Source organism: Musa acuminata, chromosome BXJ2-2, assembly GCF_036884655.1.
Source record: "Musa acuminata AAA Group cultivar baxijiao chromosome BXJ2-2, Cavendish_Baxijiao_AAA, whole genome shotgun sequence".
Lineage (NCBI taxonomy): Eukaryota > Viridiplantae > Streptophyta > Magnoliopsida > Zingiberales > Musaceae > Musa > Musa acuminata.
In genome coordinates this window covers 21,186,788-21,207,288 of record NC_088339.1, presented here as the reverse complement: position 1 = coordinate 21,207,288, position 20,501 = coordinate 21,186,788, and the positions used below count along the sequence as shown (strand labels likewise).

The 20,501-nt window shown below is 37.9% G+C and overlaps 1 protein-coding gene and 1 long non-coding RNA gene across 2 annotated transcripts; both read left to right on the top strand.

Moving 5' to 3' along the window:
- The first annotated feature begins 2,067 nt into the window (after positions 1–2,067).
- On the top strand, positions 2,068–5,839 carry LOC135605309 (rho GTPase-activating protein 2-like). Its single transcript, XM_065095238.1, has 5 exons — positions 2,068–2,668; positions 3,831–3,951; positions 4,051–4,170; positions 4,694–4,924; positions 5,008–5,839. The coding sequence occupies exons 1-5, from the start codon at positions 2,325–2,327 to the stop codon at positions 5,647–5,649; spliced, it is 1,458 nt and encodes a 485-aa protein (XP_064951310.1). The 5' UTR covers positions 2,068–2,324; the 3' UTR covers positions 5,650–5,839.
- Positions 5,840–18,211: 12,372 nt separating this feature from the next.
- LOC135605308 (uncharacterized) lies at positions 18,212–20,279 on the top strand. The gene is made up of 2 exons (XR_010484416.1): positions 18,212–18,626; positions 20,041–20,279. It is a non-coding gene; the product is annotated as an uncharacterized LOC135605308 (long non-coding RNA).
- Positions 20,280–20,501: the final 222 nt, after the last annotated feature.

Here is a 20,501-nt window from a genome sequence, read left to right as displayed (position 1 = left end):
GTGGGGCAGCAATGAGATTGTTTTCAATCATCTAACAGTGTTCTCATCTCAAATCTACCGTAGATTTTTAATGTGATTACTTTGGGAGAATTACGAAGGATTTAGAATTTTGAGCACATTGACGTGATTTTTGTATCCTAGTTATTCTCTTGTGATTGTTGCTAGGGCTTTGGGCAAGAGATTGAGATTTGTATATTTATTATTTTTATAATGAATTATCTCTAGTTTGCCCTATGGTTTTTACCCTTCACATTGGAGAGATTTTTCACCTATATCTTAGTATTTTATTTAATTATAATTTCATTTAATATTGCCGTGACATATTAGTATTTGTTCATATACAAAAGTTTATATCTCATAAAAGATAACTGATTACAAAATATAATTTTTAAAAATATAAAAATTATGATGCTAAAGCTAATGATAATTGATTACAAAAGATAATATATAATTAATCCATAATCTATAATTAGCTAAATCATTTTTATATCCGTACTTCACACATTTTACTACTCCTTTGTGTATATCATGATTCCAATACTAAATCGATCAAGTTAGAATGTAAGATCGATCGATGTTATATAAGAACGATAAATTCTCCTATCAAACTAATAATATCTATGAGGATTGACAGAGGATTATGAGACAAATAATAACTCGATAGATCCTATTTAATGGTGCTTATCACAATCGAACATCGAAAGCCTTCTACGTGGATACTTCTTTTGCAAAGACAACAAAAAAAAGGACATGGGTGGGACGGTAATCCAATTTCTGCATTATATATATATATATATATATATATATATATATATATATATAATCCGTTCACTGTGAGCAACCCAACAAACAAAATGCATGCAATTCCCCGTACGAAGGAATGCGGCACGAGAATCGAGACGAGTGGTCTTCTCTAAGTTCCGCATTGATGTCTCCTATGACCGTGGTCAAAGGAGTAAAACGGACGGCTCACCCTCGTCCCCGCCTTCATCAGACGGCCGCCTGTACGAAGACGGGCGCTTTAAAAGCCGTGCGTCTCTTGAGTTCTGCAGGAGCAATGTATGTGGTGGATTGCCTGATCATATAAATGCATATTAGAATGCATGCAGTGAGAGTCACGAGAAGCTGCTCGATCGGCGTTCAAAATATGGATCGTAATCCGTACTGAGCTCTTCTGCATCAGATGGAACACCACCAACTCACGGGGATTCGATGAAATGGGGTTGAGAGCTCACGGGCGCGGATGCAGGCGCCGTGATGCAGAATCGGAAGGGGACCATTTGACGGAGGAAGCAGCAGCTGCTGCTACTACTACTTCTTCTTCTTCTTCTTCTTCTTCTTCTTCTTCTTCTTCTGCAGCACACAATAAAATAGCACCTGAACTTTGGGCGCAGATGTGACTCCAGAAAGAAGAATTTAAATGCTTTCACGAAAAGAATGAGAGAATTTTTTTATTACATAACCACAAATCTCAAAAGTTTTAAAGAATATTCTTATTATATATTTTTAAATTAAAATAAAGTTGGCAGACATGAAAAATTTAAATTCATGGCATGCTCTACTGCTACAATAAAGATTTTTTTATGTTGTAATCAATAATCCCAGAAGCTAATGACATCGAAAAATAATCCAAGCCTTAATACTATTATGACGCTATCTATAGTTCATCCTCTTCAAATTAAAAGAGTTTTTTTTTCTATGAGAAAAAGGTAAAGTATTAAGCATTTAGTAATTATAACAAAGTGAAATAATGTATCAAAAATATCAATTTTTGTATAATTTTTATTTTTATCATAAAATGCTCTATTTTTATAATGTAGAGAGCTCTTTTTTTACTGATATAATTTAGAATATATATTTATTTTTTGAAATAAAAATAAAATAAAATAAAACAAAACAAAACAAAGAGGGGATGTGGAGGCATTTTTGATATTTAAGCCATTTCGAGGGGCAGTTCTCAGCAATAAAAAAGTAGGAGAAGGCTGGCGTTAGAATTTGAATGTGGTGGCCGTTTGAACTCCGCCCTTCTCCTTTTAAATCTCTCTCTCTCTCTCTCTCTCTCTCTCTCTCTCTCACACACACACACATACCAACTTCAATTCAATATTTAATGGATGGCTGGAGTTCACACAAAACTCCAGCTTTGGATTTATGAGCCCCAAACCCCAAATCCCCACATATTTTGATCCCTTCTTCCTCTAGATGCTCTCCAGATCTACAGGCTGGTGGATGCTCCGGATCTATTGCTAGATGCGATCTAGAGGTTCTTAAGATTCAGTAGTACAAACGAGCTCGGCTTGAGGAGTGTGTGTGCGTGGAGAGAGATGACGGGAGTGGTGTTGGTGTCGTCGGCCGGTGGATGCAGGGGAAGGAGAGGGGAGGAGGAGGAAGGGAAGCGGGCTAAGGAGAAGGAGGAGGAGCGACGGAAGCAGCAGCAGATTTCTGTTCTGGCGCTGCTCCTGGCGGCAATCCGGCGGTCCATGGTGTCCTCGTGCCGGATGGAGCGGGATGCCGACGACGAGGTCATACCTGCGCTGCAGCACATGGAGATCGGGTGGCCGACCGATGTCCGCCACGTCGCGCACGTCACCTTCGATCGCTTCAATGGGTTCCTCGGCCTCCCCGTCGAGTTCGAGTTGGAGGTCCCCGGCCGCGTGCCCAGTGCGAGGTCCACCTTCTTCCTTCTCTCCCTCCCTCCCTCTGTCTCCTCTCTCATGTTGAGTTGGGAGATCAATCGATTCGATTTTGCATTGGTTTTGGCTTCTATTTGTCAAAAGCAAGTGAAAAATTGAGTCTTTTGGATGGCGAAGCAAAGAAATTGGTGGATTATTACTTGTTGAGGGGGGGGGGGGGGGGGGGGGAAAGGCAAAAGACTTCACTTTGGGATGATTTTGTTTCGGATTCCACTTAATCTGCCATAAAATTTGGGAAATCAGTAGTCTTAGAGGATTCAGCTCGTAAACGCATGCAAGAACTCTTTTTTACTGGATCTGTCGCTCCTTGGCTTGTAAGGAGGGTGAATTACTTCCGCAGCCCTTTGTTAAGATGGGAAGGTGGTTTTAACTCTAAAAACATGTGTTTCTGAGAAGTGGAAGAATCCATCTCATGGATACCCCTGACTTGCAAAAGCTACTTCAGTAAGAAATATTAGGGTTTTTTTTTGGTTAAGTTTCACTTTGCTCCTGTTTGAAATCACAAATTAGGCTCAGTTTCGTGATATACTCTCCTCCTGTTTCTTTAAAAGTACAATTTTAGTTTGGTCACATTTATATACTCTCCTCTTGTTTGAAAGTGCAATTTGGGTATAAAATAGTTTTAAGTTTCTGGTTCTGCTTTAGGTGGGCTTTAGAAATTGCTGCAAACCCTGGATGAACTTGTACAAAGATCTCAGCTAATCTAATGAAGTCTTCTGATGTAGTGCGTGATTCATTTTGCTGCACCAAAAACCTCAATTGTTTAATTAGTGAGACCTCATTCTTTAGATTGCTGAATTAAAAAGTAGGAACATGAAAAAGAGAAAGAAAGAGGACAAAAAAGTCATGCTGTATTTTGAGGTACTTTCATTCAGAGCATGGCAGCTGTTGTCAACCATCAAGCGAGGAAGCAACTTTTCGTACAGACTCCCAGTTTGCTTGTAATGATACTGTTACTGCAGTGTTTAGAGTGATGTTTCTGTCCTAGGATAATCTCTGGTAGAGGCCTAAATCTAGTAACTCTACAGATTAAGCATCTTGGAATTATCCTTCGGAGACCACTCTACCATAGGTGACAAATGCCTCATGAGTTACTACTGTTTATGCTGACCATTTTGCTTTGCATTTATTGTGCAGTGCCAGTGTCTTTGGCGTCTCAGCTGAATCGATGCAGTGTGGTTATGACTCCAAGGGCAACAGCGTTCCCACGATTCTCCTGCTAATGCAGGAGAGGTTGTACTCACAAGGAGGTCTTAAGGTAAGCTTGCCTAATCCAGCAAGAATGAGCTTATTAGGTACTCAAATGTCAGCTATCAAGAACAAAGATTTCTTGATTTGGGTGTGGATTGCATTGCAGGCTGAAGGAATATTTCGCATAAATCCGGAGAACAGCCAAGAGGAACATGTCAGGGAGCAACTAAACAAGGGCACTGTGCCAGAGGACATTGATGTGCACTGCTTGGCCAGCCTGATTAAGGTGAGATCCACTGTTTGGCCAACTTAATCTTGTGATCACTGGTTTGCTAGATTCCCGGTTATCTTTAACACCTTTTGCACTGAAATACATGATTAATTCTAGTTTCATTCTAAATTTTGTCAAAGATCAACCAGCTTGTGGCACCCTCATAATGCAATTAATTACTAAGATATTAATCGTTATGTATAGTGCGGAAATAAGGTTCAATTTTCCACCTAGAACTTTTGATAGGGTGGAAAGGCGGATGTTGTCGACCTTTCTTAGATTTAAATTGAACAATACTCTCTGTAACATTTCAAGAAAGGACTGCTTTTCTCGATAATCGATGGTATAAGAAATATTGTTATTAGCATCGAACATGCTTTAGAGTTTGAAAGTTCTTGCTACTTCATTGATTAGTGGAATTTGGATGGAATGATCGCTGAAATTGACTTGCAGTCCAATGTGAAAACTTCATAAAGATCATATATTGTGCATTAAGAGATGAAGAAAGAAGCTTATGCAGTGATATTATTCTGGTCAGGCATGGTTCAGAGAACTTCCGGAGGGTGTGCTGGATAGCCTTTCACCTGAACAAGTTCTTCAGTGCATCACCGAGGAGGAATCGGTGCAGCTCGTGAAGCTGCTTCCACCGACCCCGGCTTCGCTTCTCAACTGGGCCGTTGAGCTCATGGCTGATGTTGTTGAAGAAGAAGAACTAAACAAGATGAATGCAAGAAATATCGCCATGGTATTTGCTCCAAACATGACTCAGGTACCGACATCATTCCAGGCCGAGCTTCCCCCATCTATCGGTCTTCGAGCATTTGTGATACTTACGGCCTTCCTTCCTACCAGATGTCGGATCCTTTAACAGCTCTTATGCATGCTGTTCAAGTCATGAACTTACTCAAGACCCTAATCCTCAAAACACTGAGGGAACGTGAAGAGGCAGCCATGAGCGGGTATTCGGACTTCTCATGTTCTCCTTCATCCCACAACCGGGGAGACGATGATTACATTAGCCAGAAAGATGTAGACATGAGCGAAGACGAATCGAGCGAGATCACATCAGACAATGAACCAGAAGCCTACAGTCAGCTGGTGGTGGAACCGAGCTTGAGTGACTCCACAAGATGCATCTCGGGTAGTCGCACCTGTAGCCAGCGTTTCAGTGATCACTTCACTGAGGATGAAGACGACTCGTTGACCGATATCGAAGTATGCTTCCTGAGGCAACTGGAATGGAAGTCCGAGGATGGAAATCAAGGAGAAGATAGCATTAGCATGGATATGTCATCCGGTGGTCAAGCAGAGATACAAACTTGTCATTCCGATGTTGTTAATATTGAAACTTGTCTCTCATCGATTGAAAGAAAAGAAGATAGCTCCATCACAGACAACGAAGGTGACTCGGATGCAGAGGCCGAAGTGAAGGATCCGTCGAAGCGACATGAAAGCAGTGAAGTGGTGATGGTTGACTCCCAGTGGATATCATAGTCAACAGCTAGATTGCTTCCTTACCACGCTCTGATCGTGTGGGTTTTGTTTAGCTCACTTGTATTTTGTATGTGAAGGACTGGATTGGATTGTTGTGTTGTCGTTGGGGTCTTCATCAACATGGGGTTGAGGGTGGCTTGTTTGTACGAGACCGTGAATGACTTGTTCATGCATTGTTTTGTTTGCTTCATGAACAGTGGTTGTCTGAACCAAGATTCGCCGTACCGTATCGTACCGGCGTTTCGACCCGGGCTCGGTACCGGTACGGTACAGTATACCGCTCGGTACACCGAGGTGTACCGAGCGGTACACTCAGGTGTACCGAGCACAGTGCACTGCTACAGTGCTACAGCGCACTGCTACAGTGCTCGGTACGGGCGGACCAGTACAGGACGGTCCGCGTACCGCTAGCCTATCGGACCGGTACGTACCGCTCGTACCGGGCGGTACAGTCCGGTACGGCAAACTCTGAACTCTCATGCGTGCGGTACTTGTGAATAGGCATTTCAATTTTAATTTGTTTGAAATTGAAAAAAAATTAAATTATGATAAAATTAACATGATCCTCTTAATATTTGGATATTATATTATCATGATTATAAATCATAAAAATTATAATAATATATTATCATGATTTATTAATAATAAAGATCATGATCTCAACATGATCTCTTATGTTATGAAATGATTTAGTGAATATTATATATTTATTATTGATTGAAAAAATTATACATTGTAATATCTATATAAATTTAATATCAATAGAATTCAATTAGTCTTTTTTTTATGGTCTCAAAGCCATAATTGCTCTAAGGAGATTTTATTTCTTGATTCTCACTTTATTGCTTTGTAACTTCTCTGTTGAAAGTAGCATTGCAACCCTTTACTGCTATTCTTCTGTATCTCCTCTTTTATCATGGTTGAAGATAGCATTTCAACTTCCATTGAGTTTTATGTTTTAGCAAGCCACTCTTTTTTATAAGATATTTTGGGTCTTTTTCTTCTCCACTTTTTTATATAGCCCGTAATACCTCTTCAACTAGCGGCTCATCTCATATCATCCCCAACTTTTTTATTCTTAAAAATACTTTTATCTCCATTAATAATGTAGTCCAAGTTATTTTTAAACTCATATCCACAAATTATATCTCTTGGTATACTCAATTTTATTTTTTTTATTCGGTTTTAATCGGTTATGTAGATGACACCATCACTTACGCTCCATAAATGATTAGAGAATTTTTTTTTAAAATTATTAATCTTAAATGTATTTTTTGAATCCATGAAGTTCATATTATTCTTATAAGTGCTCTCAGTATCTCTCTCTCTCTCGTTAAATCATTTCGTACTTAGCCCTCTTATGAAGTGTGGACCATACTTGCAATAATGTATGTCAATAAATCTTGTGATCCTCTTATGCAACTTCGAGAAACTCTCTTCAAACTTTCTAAGGTTACAAAATCTATTTTTGACTAATATAGGTAATCAAAACTTAATTTAATGCACTTGCTATGATTGATGCACCATTTGATGATGAAGAGATCATTTTTTATGTATTAAATAGTCTTAGTTTAGATTACAAAGATATCTTGGTTGTGATTTATACTTATGATAATCCTATATCCTTTGAAAAACTTTATGATAAGTTTTTTTTACTATGAAGCTTATCTTAAACAAGAGTCACCACCTTCTAATACTGCTTATATTACTATCAATTTTGATAACAAAGCTAATTTTAACAACAAAGGCAAGATTCATAACCATTAAGATAGTCACCAACTATGTTGTCGTTTGTAAGCAACTATTTCATAGTTGTTTCAGCCTTCATACCTATCTTATTCTACATATCCTATTGCACTACCTACTTGATTTTTATTACCACCACTGTTTACTCATTTTGCTATCCAATTTTTTTAACCTTCATCAAACTAACCTGTTGATTCTGGGACTTCTCATCATGTCATATTTGACTTAAATAATCTGTCTCTTCATTCAAATTACGATGGTTCAGATGATATTATTATAGGTGATGGTAAAAGTTTCAAAATAACTTGGTTTTACAAATCTTTCATCTTCCTCAATTTTTTTTACTTTATGATATTCTTTATGTTCATGATATAAAGAAGAACTTAATATTTGTTTCTAACTTATGTTCTTTTAATAATGTTTCTATTGAATTCTTACTCTCTTCATTTGTTGTGAAGGATCTCAACACGGGAGCACATCTCATAGAGGGGTTAAATAGAGATGGAGTTTACGAGTGATCAGCTATTACACCATTCAAACCCATCTTTACTCTAGCCACTATTAAGGCTCCATTTTTAAGAATGGTACAATCACTTAGGATATTTTTTTTAAGGTTCTAAATCATATTATTCTAATTTAACTTTATCAACATCATCTTGCCATCTCTTTTTATGTAACACATGCAAATGTAATAAAATCACAAACTTCTATTTTTTACATCCTCTCTCACAATCTATCAAAGTAATTCATCTCTTGAACTTATATATTCTGATATTTGGGATTTTTCACCAATCCAATCTCATGACGAATTTAACTACTATCTTATTTTTGTTAATCATTTTATAAATTACATATTATTTCCCATGAAGCAAAAATATAAAGTATTAATCATTTTTCTAAAGTGTAATTTAATGATCTATTATTTTATTTTACCTAGATAATATTGGTGAATTTAAAAACTTCATAACTTTTTTGAAATCAATGAAATATTTTATTTTCTCACCCCTCACATACTTCTGAACATAATGGAATCGTGGAACGACTGATGGGGATATAAACAGGAATAACCTTTGTATAGGAACAAATACTAGAAGACCAAAATACGCAGCGGAATAAAATGGAAACACAATCAAACAGAACACCAAGATATACGTGGAAAACCCCTTCAATGTGAAGGGTAAAAACCACGGGGCAAACTAGAGATAATCCACTATGAGAATAATGAATGTACAAATCTCAATCTCTTGCCCAAAACCCTAGCAACAACCACAAGAGAATAACTGGGATACAAGGATCACGTCACTGCCCACAATATCTAAAACCTCCCAAGTAATCACAGCAAGAGCCTACTGTAGATTTTATCTAACCTGAGATGAGAACACTGCTAGATGATTGAGAATAGTCTCTCTACGTTGTCCATGTCTTCTTCCCTTTCTTTCTCTTCCTTTTCTGCCTTGTTCTCCTTCTTCTCTTTGGAATCTCGTCGCTCCAAAGATCTGCCTCGTTGCTGCCTTTTTATAGCTTTAATCTGCCTCTAAAACGCAGCCACCACACCCCCCTAATCTTAATTAGGGTTAGGTTAAGAGGGGGTGTGGGCTGTGGGCTGATAAAGCTCACATGGGCTGAATATGGGCCATCAGCCCAACAACCTCCCCCTTCAGCTCATAAGGGAGGTTGTCCCATGACTCCTCAATGTGAAGACATGCCGACCAACTGTCGGCATATCTCCTGTCTTTCTTTTGGTAAGGTCTTCGTCAACATGTCTGCAGGTAAATCAACATCAGGCTCTACACTATTTTCCTGCACATCTCCCCCATCACCATGATATACTGGAGGAATAACTGGGTCACAATCTGCTAATCCTTCTACAGAAGTCTTGGCTGGTGCCTTCTTCTTCAAATCCTCAAAGGTTTGATCCTCAAAGAAGACCACATCTCTGCTCCTGAACACCTTCTGCTTTTCTGGATCCCAAAGCCTGTAACCAAACTGATCATGTGAGTAACCAAGAAAAATACATTCTTTAGACTTACCATCCAGCTTGGACCTCTCATTATCTGGAATATGTGCAAATGCACGACAACCAAATACTCTCAAATGCCTGTAGGAAACATCTTTCTCTGACCATACATGCTATGCAACATCACCATCTAGGGCTGTACATGGTGATAAGTTGATCACATCAACTGCAGTCCTCAAAGCCTCATCCCAAAACCTTTTGGGTAGCTTGGCCTGTGAAAGCATACATCTGATCTTTTCCATGATGGTGCGGTTCATCCTCTCTGCAATTGCATTATGCTGAGGTGTACCAGGAACTGTCATCTCATGTTGGATCCCATGTGACCTGCAATAGTCATTAAACAATCCCGTATTCTCACCACCTGATCTTATGCATTTCAATTTTCTTTCTGTCTCCCTTTCATCCCTGGCATGAAACTCTTTGAAGACATTAATAACCTGATCTTTGGTCTTCAAAGCATAAGCCCAAACTTTCCTGGAAAAATCATCTATAAAAGTGACAAAATAAAGTGCACCACTTATACTAAGAACATCAACAGATCCACCAGGAGTTTTTGTCCTCAAAGGACCACATACATCTGTATAAACACGGTCTAAGGCATGCATTTTTCTAGACAAAGCAGCACTAGCAAATGAAACTCTATGTTGTTTACCAGCCAAACAATCAATACAAGGGTTCAGATGTATACCTCTGAGATCCGGTAATACCTCTCTCTTGGAAAGAGCTTGTAGCCCCTTCTCGCTCATGTGTCCCAATCGCCTATGCCACAACTCCATACTGAAGTCTTTCTCTGTAGCATTTAACTGCTCACCATAAGCTTTAGCCTACAACCTATACAAAGTATGACATTTCTTTCCACTAGCTATAACAAGAGAACCCTTACTGAGCTTCCATTGCCCTCTGTGAAATCTGCTTTCATAGTCTTCATCATCTAATCTTCCAACTGAAATTAAATTCAGCCTCAAGTCAATCACATGCCTCACATCCTTAAGTACCAACTTGCAGCCAAGGTTGGTCTTTAAATGGATATCACCCATGCCAATGATGTCTGCTGTGCCATAGTTGCCCATCTTGACAACACCAAAGTTTCCAGACCTGTATGTAGCAAAAAACTCCCTCCGTGGTGTAGCATGATAAGAAGCACCTGTGTCAATCACCCACTCAAGATCCTGACACACACAAGAAAAAATATCATCAGAAGGAGACAAAATCAAATAATCACCACCCTGCACTGTAGCTGTAGTATTATCCTTTGACTCTGTAGACTCCACTTCTTTTCCCTTTTTCTTGTTCTTCTTAGGTTGCTTACATTGGTTCTTGTAATGTCCTTTCTCACCACAGTTATAGCAAACAATATCTTTTCTTGATCTTGACTTGCTCCTACCCATACGTGAACTGCTTCTAGACTTTGACCTTCCTCTGTTCTCTGAGATAAGTGCCTGTGAATCATTCTGAGATGTTGCCGAACTCTTTCTTCTCAACTCCTCATTCAACAAACTGCTTGTTACTTGACTCATAGTGACAATACCATCTGGCGCAGAATTACTAAGGGAAACCACCAGTGTCTCCCAACTTTCTGGTAATGAACTGAGAAGTAACAATGCATGCAACTCATCATCAAGAGACATTTTCATAGAGGATAACTGGTTAGTAATACTCTGTATTTCATTCAAATGCTCAGCAATAGAAGCACCCTATCTATATTTTAGGTTCACAAGTTTTCTGATCAAAAAAGCTTTGTTGCCAGCTGTTTTTCTTTCATAGAGACTTTCCAAATTTTTCCAAAGAGAATATGCAGAAATTTCAGTAGAAACATGGTGAAAGACACTATCATCAAGCCACTGTCTAATAAACCCAATTGTTTTTCGATCTAACCTCTTCCACTCATCATCTGTCATAGTTGTAGGTTTTGCACTATCCCCCTGCAAAGGTCCATACAAATCTTTGCAATACAAGAGATCTTCCATTCTTGGTTTCCATATCATCCAATTATTTCCATTCAAACTAATCATACGAGAAATATTACTGGCCTCCATGTTCAAATACAAAAATTAAATCACCAAAACCCCGCTCTGATACCAGTTGATGGGGATATAAACAGGAATAACCTTTGTATAGGAACAAATACTAGAAGACCAAAATACGCAGCGGAATAAAATGGAAACACAATCAAATAGAACACCAAGATATACGTGGAAAACCCCTTCAATGTGAAGGGTAAAAACCACGGGGCAAACTAGAGATAATCCACTATGAGAATAATGAATGTACAAATCTCAATCTCTTGCCCAAAACCCTAGCAACAACCACAAGAGAATAACTGGGATACAAGGATCACGTCACTGCCCACAATATCTAAAACCTCCCAAGTAATCACAGCAAGAGCCTACTGTAGATTTGATCTAACCTGAGATGAGAACACTGCTAGATGATTGAGAATAGTCTCTCTGCGTTGTCCATGTCTTCTTCCCTTTCTTTCTCTTCCTTTTCTGCCTTGTTCTCCTTCTTCTCTTTGGAATCTCGTCGCTCCAAAGATCTGCCTCGTTGCTGCCTTTTTATAGCTTTAATCTGCCTCTAAAACACAGCCACCACACCCCCCTAATCTTAATTAGGGTTAGGTTAAGAGGGGGTGTGGGCTGTGGGCTGATAAAGCCCACATGGGCTGAATATGGGCCATCAGCCCAACAACCTCCCCCTTCAGCCCATACGGGAGGTTGTCCCATGACTCCTCAATGTGAAGACATGCCGACCAACTGTCGGCATATCTCTTGTCTTTCTTTTGGTAAGGTCTTCGTCAACATGTCTGCAGGTAAATCAACATCAGGCTCTACACTATTTTCCTGCACATCTCCCCCATCACCATGATATACTGGAGGAATAACTGGGTCACAATCTGCTAATCCTTCTACAGAAGTCTTGGCTGGTGCCTTCTTCTTCAAATCCTCAAAGGTTTGATCCTCAAAGAAGACCACATCTCTGCTCCTGAACACCTTCTGCTTTTCTGGATCCCAAAGCCTGTAACCAAACTGATCATGTGAGTAACCAAGAAAAATACATTCTTTAGACTTACCATCCAGCTTGGACCTCTCATTATCTGGAACATGTGCAAATGCACGACAACCAAATACTCTCAAATGCCTGTAGGAAACATCTTTCTCTGACCATACATGCTATGCAACATCACCATCTAGGGCTGTACATGGTGATAAGTTGATCACATCAACTGCAGTCCTCAAAGCCTCATCCCAAAACCTTTTGGGTAGCTTGGCCTGTGAAAGCATACATCTGATCTTTTCCATGATGGTGCGGTTCATCCTCTCTGCAATTGCATTATGCTGAGGTGTACCAGGAACTGTCATCTCATGTTGGATCCCATGTGACCTGCAATAGTCATTAAACAATCCCGTATACTCACCACCATTATCTGATCTTATGCATTTCAATTTCCTTTCTGTCTCTCTTTCAACCCTGGCATGAAACTCTTTGAAGACATTAATAACCTGATCTTTGGTCTTCAAAGCAAAAGCCCAAACTTTCCTGGAAAAATCGTCTATAAAAGTGACAAAATAAAGTGCACCACTTATACCAAGAACATCAACAGATCCACCAAGAGTTTTTGTCCTCAAAGGACCACATACATCTGTATAAACACGGTCTAAGGCATGCATTTTTCTAGACAAAGCAGCACTAGCAAATGAAACTCTATGTTGTTTACCAGCCAAACAATCAATACAAGGGTTCAGATGTATACCTCTGAGATCCGGTAATACCTCTCTCTTGGAAAGAGCTTGTAGCCCCTTCTCGCTCATGTGTCCCAATCGCCTATGCCACAACTCCATACTGAAGTCTTTCTCTGTAGCATTTAACTGCTCACCATAAGCTTTAGCCTGCAACCTATACAAAGTATGACATTTCTTTCCATTAGCTATAACAAGAGAACCCTTACTGAGCTTCTATTGCCCTCTGTGAAATCTGCTTTCATACTCTTCATCATCTAGTCTTCCAACTGAAATTAAATTCAGCCTCAAGTCAATCACATGCCTCACATCCTTAAGTACCAACTTGCAGCCAAGGTTGGTCTTTAAATGGATATCACCCATGCCAATGATGTCTGCTGTGCCATAGTTGCCCATCTTGACAACACCAAAGTTTCCAGACCTGTATGTAGCAAAAAACTCCCTCCGTGGTGTAGCATGATAAGAAGCACCTGTGTCAATCACCCACTCAAGATCCTGACACACACAAGAAAAAATATCATCAGAAGGAGACAAAATCAAATAATCACCACCCTGCACTGTAGCTGTAGTATTATCCTTTGACTCTGTAGACTCCACTTCTTTTCCCTTTTTCTTGTTCTTCTTAGGTTGCTTACATTGGTTCTTGTAATGTCCTTTCTCACCACAGTTATAGCAAACAATATCTTTTCTTGATCTTGACTTGCTCCTACCCATACGTGAACTGCTTCTAGACTTTGACCTTCCTCTGTTCTCTGAGATAAGTGCCTGTGAATCATTCTGAGATGTTGCCGAACTCTTTCTTCTCAACTCCTCATTCAACAAACTGCTTGTTACTTGACTCATAGTGACAATACCATCTGGCGCAGAATTACTAAGGGAAACCACCAGTGTCTCCCAACTTTCTAGTAATGAACTGAGAAGTAACAATGCCTGCAACTCATCATCAAGAGACATTCTCATAGAGGATAACTGGTTAGTAATACTCTGCATTTCATTCAAATGCTCAGCAATAGAAGCACCCTATCTATATTTTAGGTTCACAAGTTTTCTGATCAAAAAAGCTTTGTTGCCAGCTGTTTTTCTTTCATAGAGACTTTCCAAATTTTTCCAAAGAGAATATGCAGAAATTTCAGTAGAAACATGGTGAAAGACACTATCATCAAGCCACTGTCTAATAAACCCAATTGTTTTTCGATCTAACCTCTTCCACTCATCATCTGTCATAGTTGTAGGTTTTGCACTATCCCCCTGCAAAGGTCCATACAAATCTTTGCAATACAAGAGATCTTCCATTCTTGGTTTCCATATCATCCAATTATTTCCATTCAAACTAATCATACGAGAAATATTACTGGCCTCCATGTTCAAATACAAAAATTAAATCACCAAAACCCCGCTCTGATACCAGTTGATGGGGATATAAACAGGAATAACCTTTGTATAGGAACAAATACTAGAATATCAAAATACGCAGCGGAATAAAATGGAAACACAATCAAACAGAACACCAAGATATACGTGGAAAACCCCTTCAATGTGAAGGGTAAAAACCACGGGGCAAACTAGAGATAATCCACTATGAGAATAATAAATGTACAAATCTCAATCTCTTGCCCAAAACCCTAGCAACAACCACAAGAGAATAACCGGGATACAAGGATCACGTCACTGCCCACAATATCTAAAACCTCCCAAGTAATCACAGCAAGAGCCTACTGTAGATTTGATCTAACCTGAGATGAGAACACTGCTAGATGATTGAGAACAGTCTCTCTGCGTTGTCCATGTCTTCTTCCCTTTCTTTCTCTTCCTTTTCTGCCTTGTTCTCCTTCTTCTCTTTGGAATCTCGTCGCTCCAAAGATCTGCCTCGTTGATGCCTTTTTATAGCTTTAATCTGCCTCTAAAACACAGCCACCACACCCCCCTAATCTTAATTAGAGTTAGGTTAAGAGGGGGTGTGGGTTGTGGGCTGATAAAGCCCACATGGGCTGAATATGGGCCATCTGCCCAACAACGTCATCATCAATATATCGTCTATATTGGTCTCATACTTTTTACTTAAGCTTCCTTATCTCTTCAATTTTGGTCTCATGCATTTGTCACATTAACTTATCTCAGTAATTACTTGTCTATTCTAATTCTAAATATGGTTTTATCATTTGAAAAATTATTTGGATTCGCTCATAACTATAGTAAATTATGTGTTTTTTAATGTCTATGTTATCCATGGTTAAAACCTTTCACCCATAACAAACTAGAAGCCCAATTAAAATAATATATTTTTCTTAGATATTCTACTAATCAAAATGCTTTTAAATGTTTTGATCCATCAACTAAAAGAATTTTCATTTCTTATCATGTTGATTTTATAGAATTTATTTTTTCTTATAAATCACTTTTACCTATACTAACTTTCGATAACTTATTGAGTTCCCTAAATTCATGAGCCACCTCATATTATCATTCTCGTTCATGTTGAAACATCAACCCCTCCCACCAATCCGAACACTTTATCCACTCAAATCTCACCAAGCCCTTTCTCAATGGTGCATGATGAATAACAGATTTTCTCATCCATCCAGCTTCCCCATGAGAGTGTCATGTAAAAAGAGAATTCACGGTAAGATTTGGTTTCAATACTCATACTTTAAATTCTTCTCGACCAATACGTCCTAGAGATGTAATTGACCGTACACCAATTCATCTGATAGTTACTAGATCTTAAAATCAAGTCTTTAAACTAAATAAATGTTTCTTTATTTTCATAAAACAATCCCAAGATTATATTTATGAGCCTTCTACTATTAACCAAATCTAAAAAATTCTTGGTGAGTAGCAATGTCTAAAGAATATAATGCTTTATTACAGAATGGTACATGGGACTCAAAACCTTGTAAAGTACAAATAGGTTTTTCATATCAAACGAAACCTTAATGAGTCTATTAATAAGCATCAAGTAAAATTGGTTGGAAAGATATTTCATCAACGTCCAAGCCTTTGAGTACCATAATACATTTAGCCCAGTTGTGAAGACAATAATAATTCATATTATTTTATGTCTTGCTTTGTCTAACAATTAGAGACTTTAACAACTTAATGATTATATTTCCGAAGATATATTTATAAAGCAACTTCTAAGCTTTATTGATCATAATTTTCCTCAACATGTTTATAAATTATACCAGGCTCTTTATGGTCTCAAGCAGGCTCCTCGTGCTTGGTATCATGAACATCGAACACATCTAGTCTTAGTTGGATTTCATAATTCTCGATCTGATAATTTGTTATCCATTTATTCTCATGAGGACATAATCATATTTTTATTAGTTTATGTGGATGACTGAATTATTACTGATAATAAACCAGTAATAATTAATCAGTTTATTCAGCAGCTTGGAAATAAGTTTTCTATTAAAGATCTTGGGTCTCTCAACTATTTTCTTGGTATTCAAGTAATCCACAAGGCAAATGGTCTATTTCTTTTTCAACAAAAGTATATTCATGATCTTCTTGGTCGTACTAAAATGCTTGAAGCCAATATTGTTATTATACTAATCTCTACAAGTGTTCCTCATACTCTATTTGATAGTGCTAATCTTAGTGACGTCATTGAGTATCGTCAAGTTGTTGATAGTGCACGGTATTTGATATTTACTTGCTTGAACATTACATATGAAGTGAATAAATTATCTTAATTTATATAAAAGTCTACTTCCAATGGATATATGTTAAATGCCTTCTTCGGTACTTAAAAGAGCACTATTGATCATGGCTTCTTTCCCTAAAAAAATTCTTCTTTGTTGCTTTATATAATTTCAGATACCGATTGGGCAAGTAATAAGGATGACAGGACATCTATTAATACTTATATTATATTTCTTGGTCACAATCTAATATCTAAGAGTTATAAGAAATATTACAAGATCTTCTACGAGGTTGAATATCGATCGGTTACTTCTACGACTATTGAAATTTATTGTATTCAATTATTGTTAAATGAATTATTTATCACAATATCTGATCCTCCATCTATATATTGTGAGAATATCGGGATAACATATCTATGTGCTAATTTTGTATTTCACTTTCGAATGAAGCGCATAGCTATCGACTTTCATTTTGTTCGTGACAAAGTTCAAAATGGTGAGCTATGTGTCTCTCATATCTTATCTTTTGGTCAACTTGTAGATACTTTTACCAAGCCTTTGTCTCACTAGTAATTCCATATACTTCGGTCCAAGATTGGTGTCTCCGATAGGAGCACTATCTTACGAGAGTATATTTGAAAAGATATTATTGAGAAAATTAAATCATGATAAGATTATCATGATCCTCTCAATATTTTGATATTATGTTATCATGATTTTAAATCATAAAAATTATGATAACATATTGTCCTGATTCTATCAATAATAATGAAGATCATGATCTCAACGTGACCTCCTACGTTATAAAATAATATAATAAATATTTTATATTATTATTGATTGAAAAAATCATGTAATTATCATACTTTCGAATCCTTCTTTGTGTATAAAAATGTATCCATAAAATCCAACTAGTCATTTCTTCTCACAGTTACTCGAGTAATATGATCGACCCAAATTGACGTAATTATTAACCAAATGTAGTGTGCTAAAATTTAACACCTTCATGTTAGCCGTGAATCATCATATCATATCATCGTTTACTCGTAGACGAGTCTTTGTAGATTTGGATTATGTAAACAAAGTTGAATCGGGTTAATAGTTCGGTGGTTCCAAATCGAATTGAAATCGAAGTCATACCGTTTAGTTCTAATACTTAAAAATTAGTACGAAATCAATGATTCTAAATAAGTTAAATAAGTCTGTGATGTAGTGGTTAATACAATAAAATCGTTTAGATTTAAAGCCTAATAACATGAGTTTAATCTTCGTGGAGTATCTTAAAATTATTTTAATCAACTGAAACTAGTCGATCAAATTAGACCCCAAACTAAAGAATTAATATCGATGCTTCCGGAACTGTGGCACCCCGATCCAAAGGATTGTTATGAATGACCCAAATTGGCCTAATTAAGAGTAAAATGAAGTGCGTTAAGTCAATACTTTGAGAATTAGCCGTGAGTCATAGAAACCTTAGATTGTGTTCGTCGAGTTTGGATCTAATAAGCAAATCAAATCTTGTTGAAGATTCTTCTGTTCGATTGCGTTCCTTTTTGATTTGATTCGACTTAAGTTTCCTTTTCTACTAAATGGATTTCACGGATCGGGTCAGGCCCGGCGACCCGTGTCGATAAATGCACAAGTGACCACGGCGTAGCCGGGTCTTTCGCCTCCTCGACGACGAACGCCCTTCTTCTCCTCCACCGCCGTTTGCTCTTCCGTCGAAATCGCAGTTCCAGATGAAGTTTCTGGACTGGTATTTGAAGATTGCGGCGGTATCGGCGCTAATCGGGGCTTCGATGGAGCTATTCATGATCCACACCGGTTTCTGTAAAGCATCCTCCTTTCTCTTCCCCTAATCTTCTTATTTATGGATTTGTTTGCCCCTTTGCGCGTTGCTTTGTTGTTATTATTCTCCTTGGACACCCCGGGGGGGCTTATTGTTTGTGATTTCGTGGGAAAGCTGGATTTCCTAGGGCTGGAATATTTGTAGTAGAATACAACAAAGTTCGATCCTTTTGAGGAGAGTAGACGGAGAGTAGTAGTAGTATTAGCATCAGCATCTAATCAAAAAAATTGAGTTGTTTCATCGGCTTTTTTTTGCTCAAATTAGGGCATCTCTCGTGGCACTAGCAAATTAATTTAGGTTTTGAGAGGTTAAAGCGTGATCATTGATCAAAGTGCTTCATTTGCATCTATTATCTAATAGCAGCCTTCATTTGCATCTAAAACCTTAGCATACTTTTTGTGTTTCCACTCTTGTAAGAGGAATATTTGACTCATCGAACTTTTTTTTGTCCAAAGTTTTTCACTCCATTTTAAGTGTCACTTGTTTTCAAATAAAACTTTCTAGTGCATGACCATAATTTTTGCTCACCTTTGAGATTTTTTTTAACTCAATAAGACTTATCATCTTTGTTCTTTTTTTGTTTGTCATGTGCTATGGTTTTTCTCCCTTCAAATGATATCATGTGTCAAACAAAAGCCATACTCTTCCATCTTGTTATTTCAAGTGCCAATGTCGATTGAAAAGATCAAATAGGTACATGAACAAGTGTTTGTCTTTGAATAAATAGTATTTATGTACATGTCACCAAAATGAGTTGTTCTAAGTATGCAAAGTTGTTGTTGTCAAGATTTAAGATCGCCGTCGAATACCAGTTTAGGTATTATTGGTGGCACCAAGAAAAGATGAATATGGATCGGTACCAAGTTATATGGTTCGGCGTACCGATCCTTGATCGGATTAGTAAACATTGGTAGGTATCTTTTTCTTTCTTTTTTTTTGACATAAAAATCGATATTGTGAACAAAAATATTGAAGGGAAATTGTTTGGGGACAATCCAAAATTCCAAAATCCATATTCATGGAAATGGTCTTTATTTACGATGGAGAATAAGCATGAGATCACTTTGATTAAGCTTCGACTGTGTATCGTGACAGTATCTATTGTTCTTTCCGCACTTCATGGTTTCAAGCCAACTTAAGCTTGGATGATAAGTTGGGGCTTTATGGTCTTGTTGTTGTTGTGGTTGTATCATGTGTATCGACATTTTGTGTGCTGCCATTGTTGTTGTGGTTGTATTGACTTGTGCATGACAAATGATGCCGTTTTATGTGTTATTAGATTCACTATTGTTTGTTCTTCATGTATTGACTTGTGCATGACAAATGATGCCGTTTTATGTGTTATTAGATTCACTATTGTTTGTTCTTCATGCACCATCTCGGTATTTTTGGCAGACGACAAGGTCACCGTGCTGGAGTCGGAAAAACGTGCCTGGGAGAGCTCTGAAGAAGCTCAAGCCATCAGAGAAGCTCTTAATCCTTGGAGAAAACATATGACGAATAAGCAAGAAGATCCTCACGAGTGCTGAGATTGAGATTCTGTAGCAGTTTGTTGGTGAATGTTATTTTTCTTCTGCAGGACATCACAACCACTTTTTGTTTCTGTTGGAAGAGCGATACGATCATTTGTGATATTTGGTATCGGGCATAACTTAACAGGATAAGATCCAGTCTTGGATTTAAAATGTGAGTAGCAGTAAAATGTAACATAAGGAAGGAAGGGCCCACACTCTGTTGCAATTCTCTCTCGATGTGGGATGGATAGAAATGGGAGATAATAATTATATATCCCTGGTTGGCGTCCTGCATCATATAGCCGCCCAGGATTGTGTTTATGGATTCGTGGCGACATCTGA

Excerpts from the sequence above, each read along its gene's own strand:
- LOC135605309 (XM_065095238.1), top strand. The coding sequence starts at position 2,325 with ATGACGGGAGTGGTGTTGGTGTCGTCGGCCGGTGGATGCAGGGGAAGG. Across the intron at positions 2,669-3,830 it reads GGCCGCGTGCCCAGTGCGAG|TGCCAGTGTCTTTGGCGTCT; the intron begins GTCCACCTTCTT and ends TTTATTGTGCAG. Across the intron at positions 3,952-4,050 it reads ACTCACAAGGAGGTCTTAAG|GCTGAAGGAATATTTCGCAT; the intron begins GTAAGCTTGCCT and ends ATTGCATTGCAG.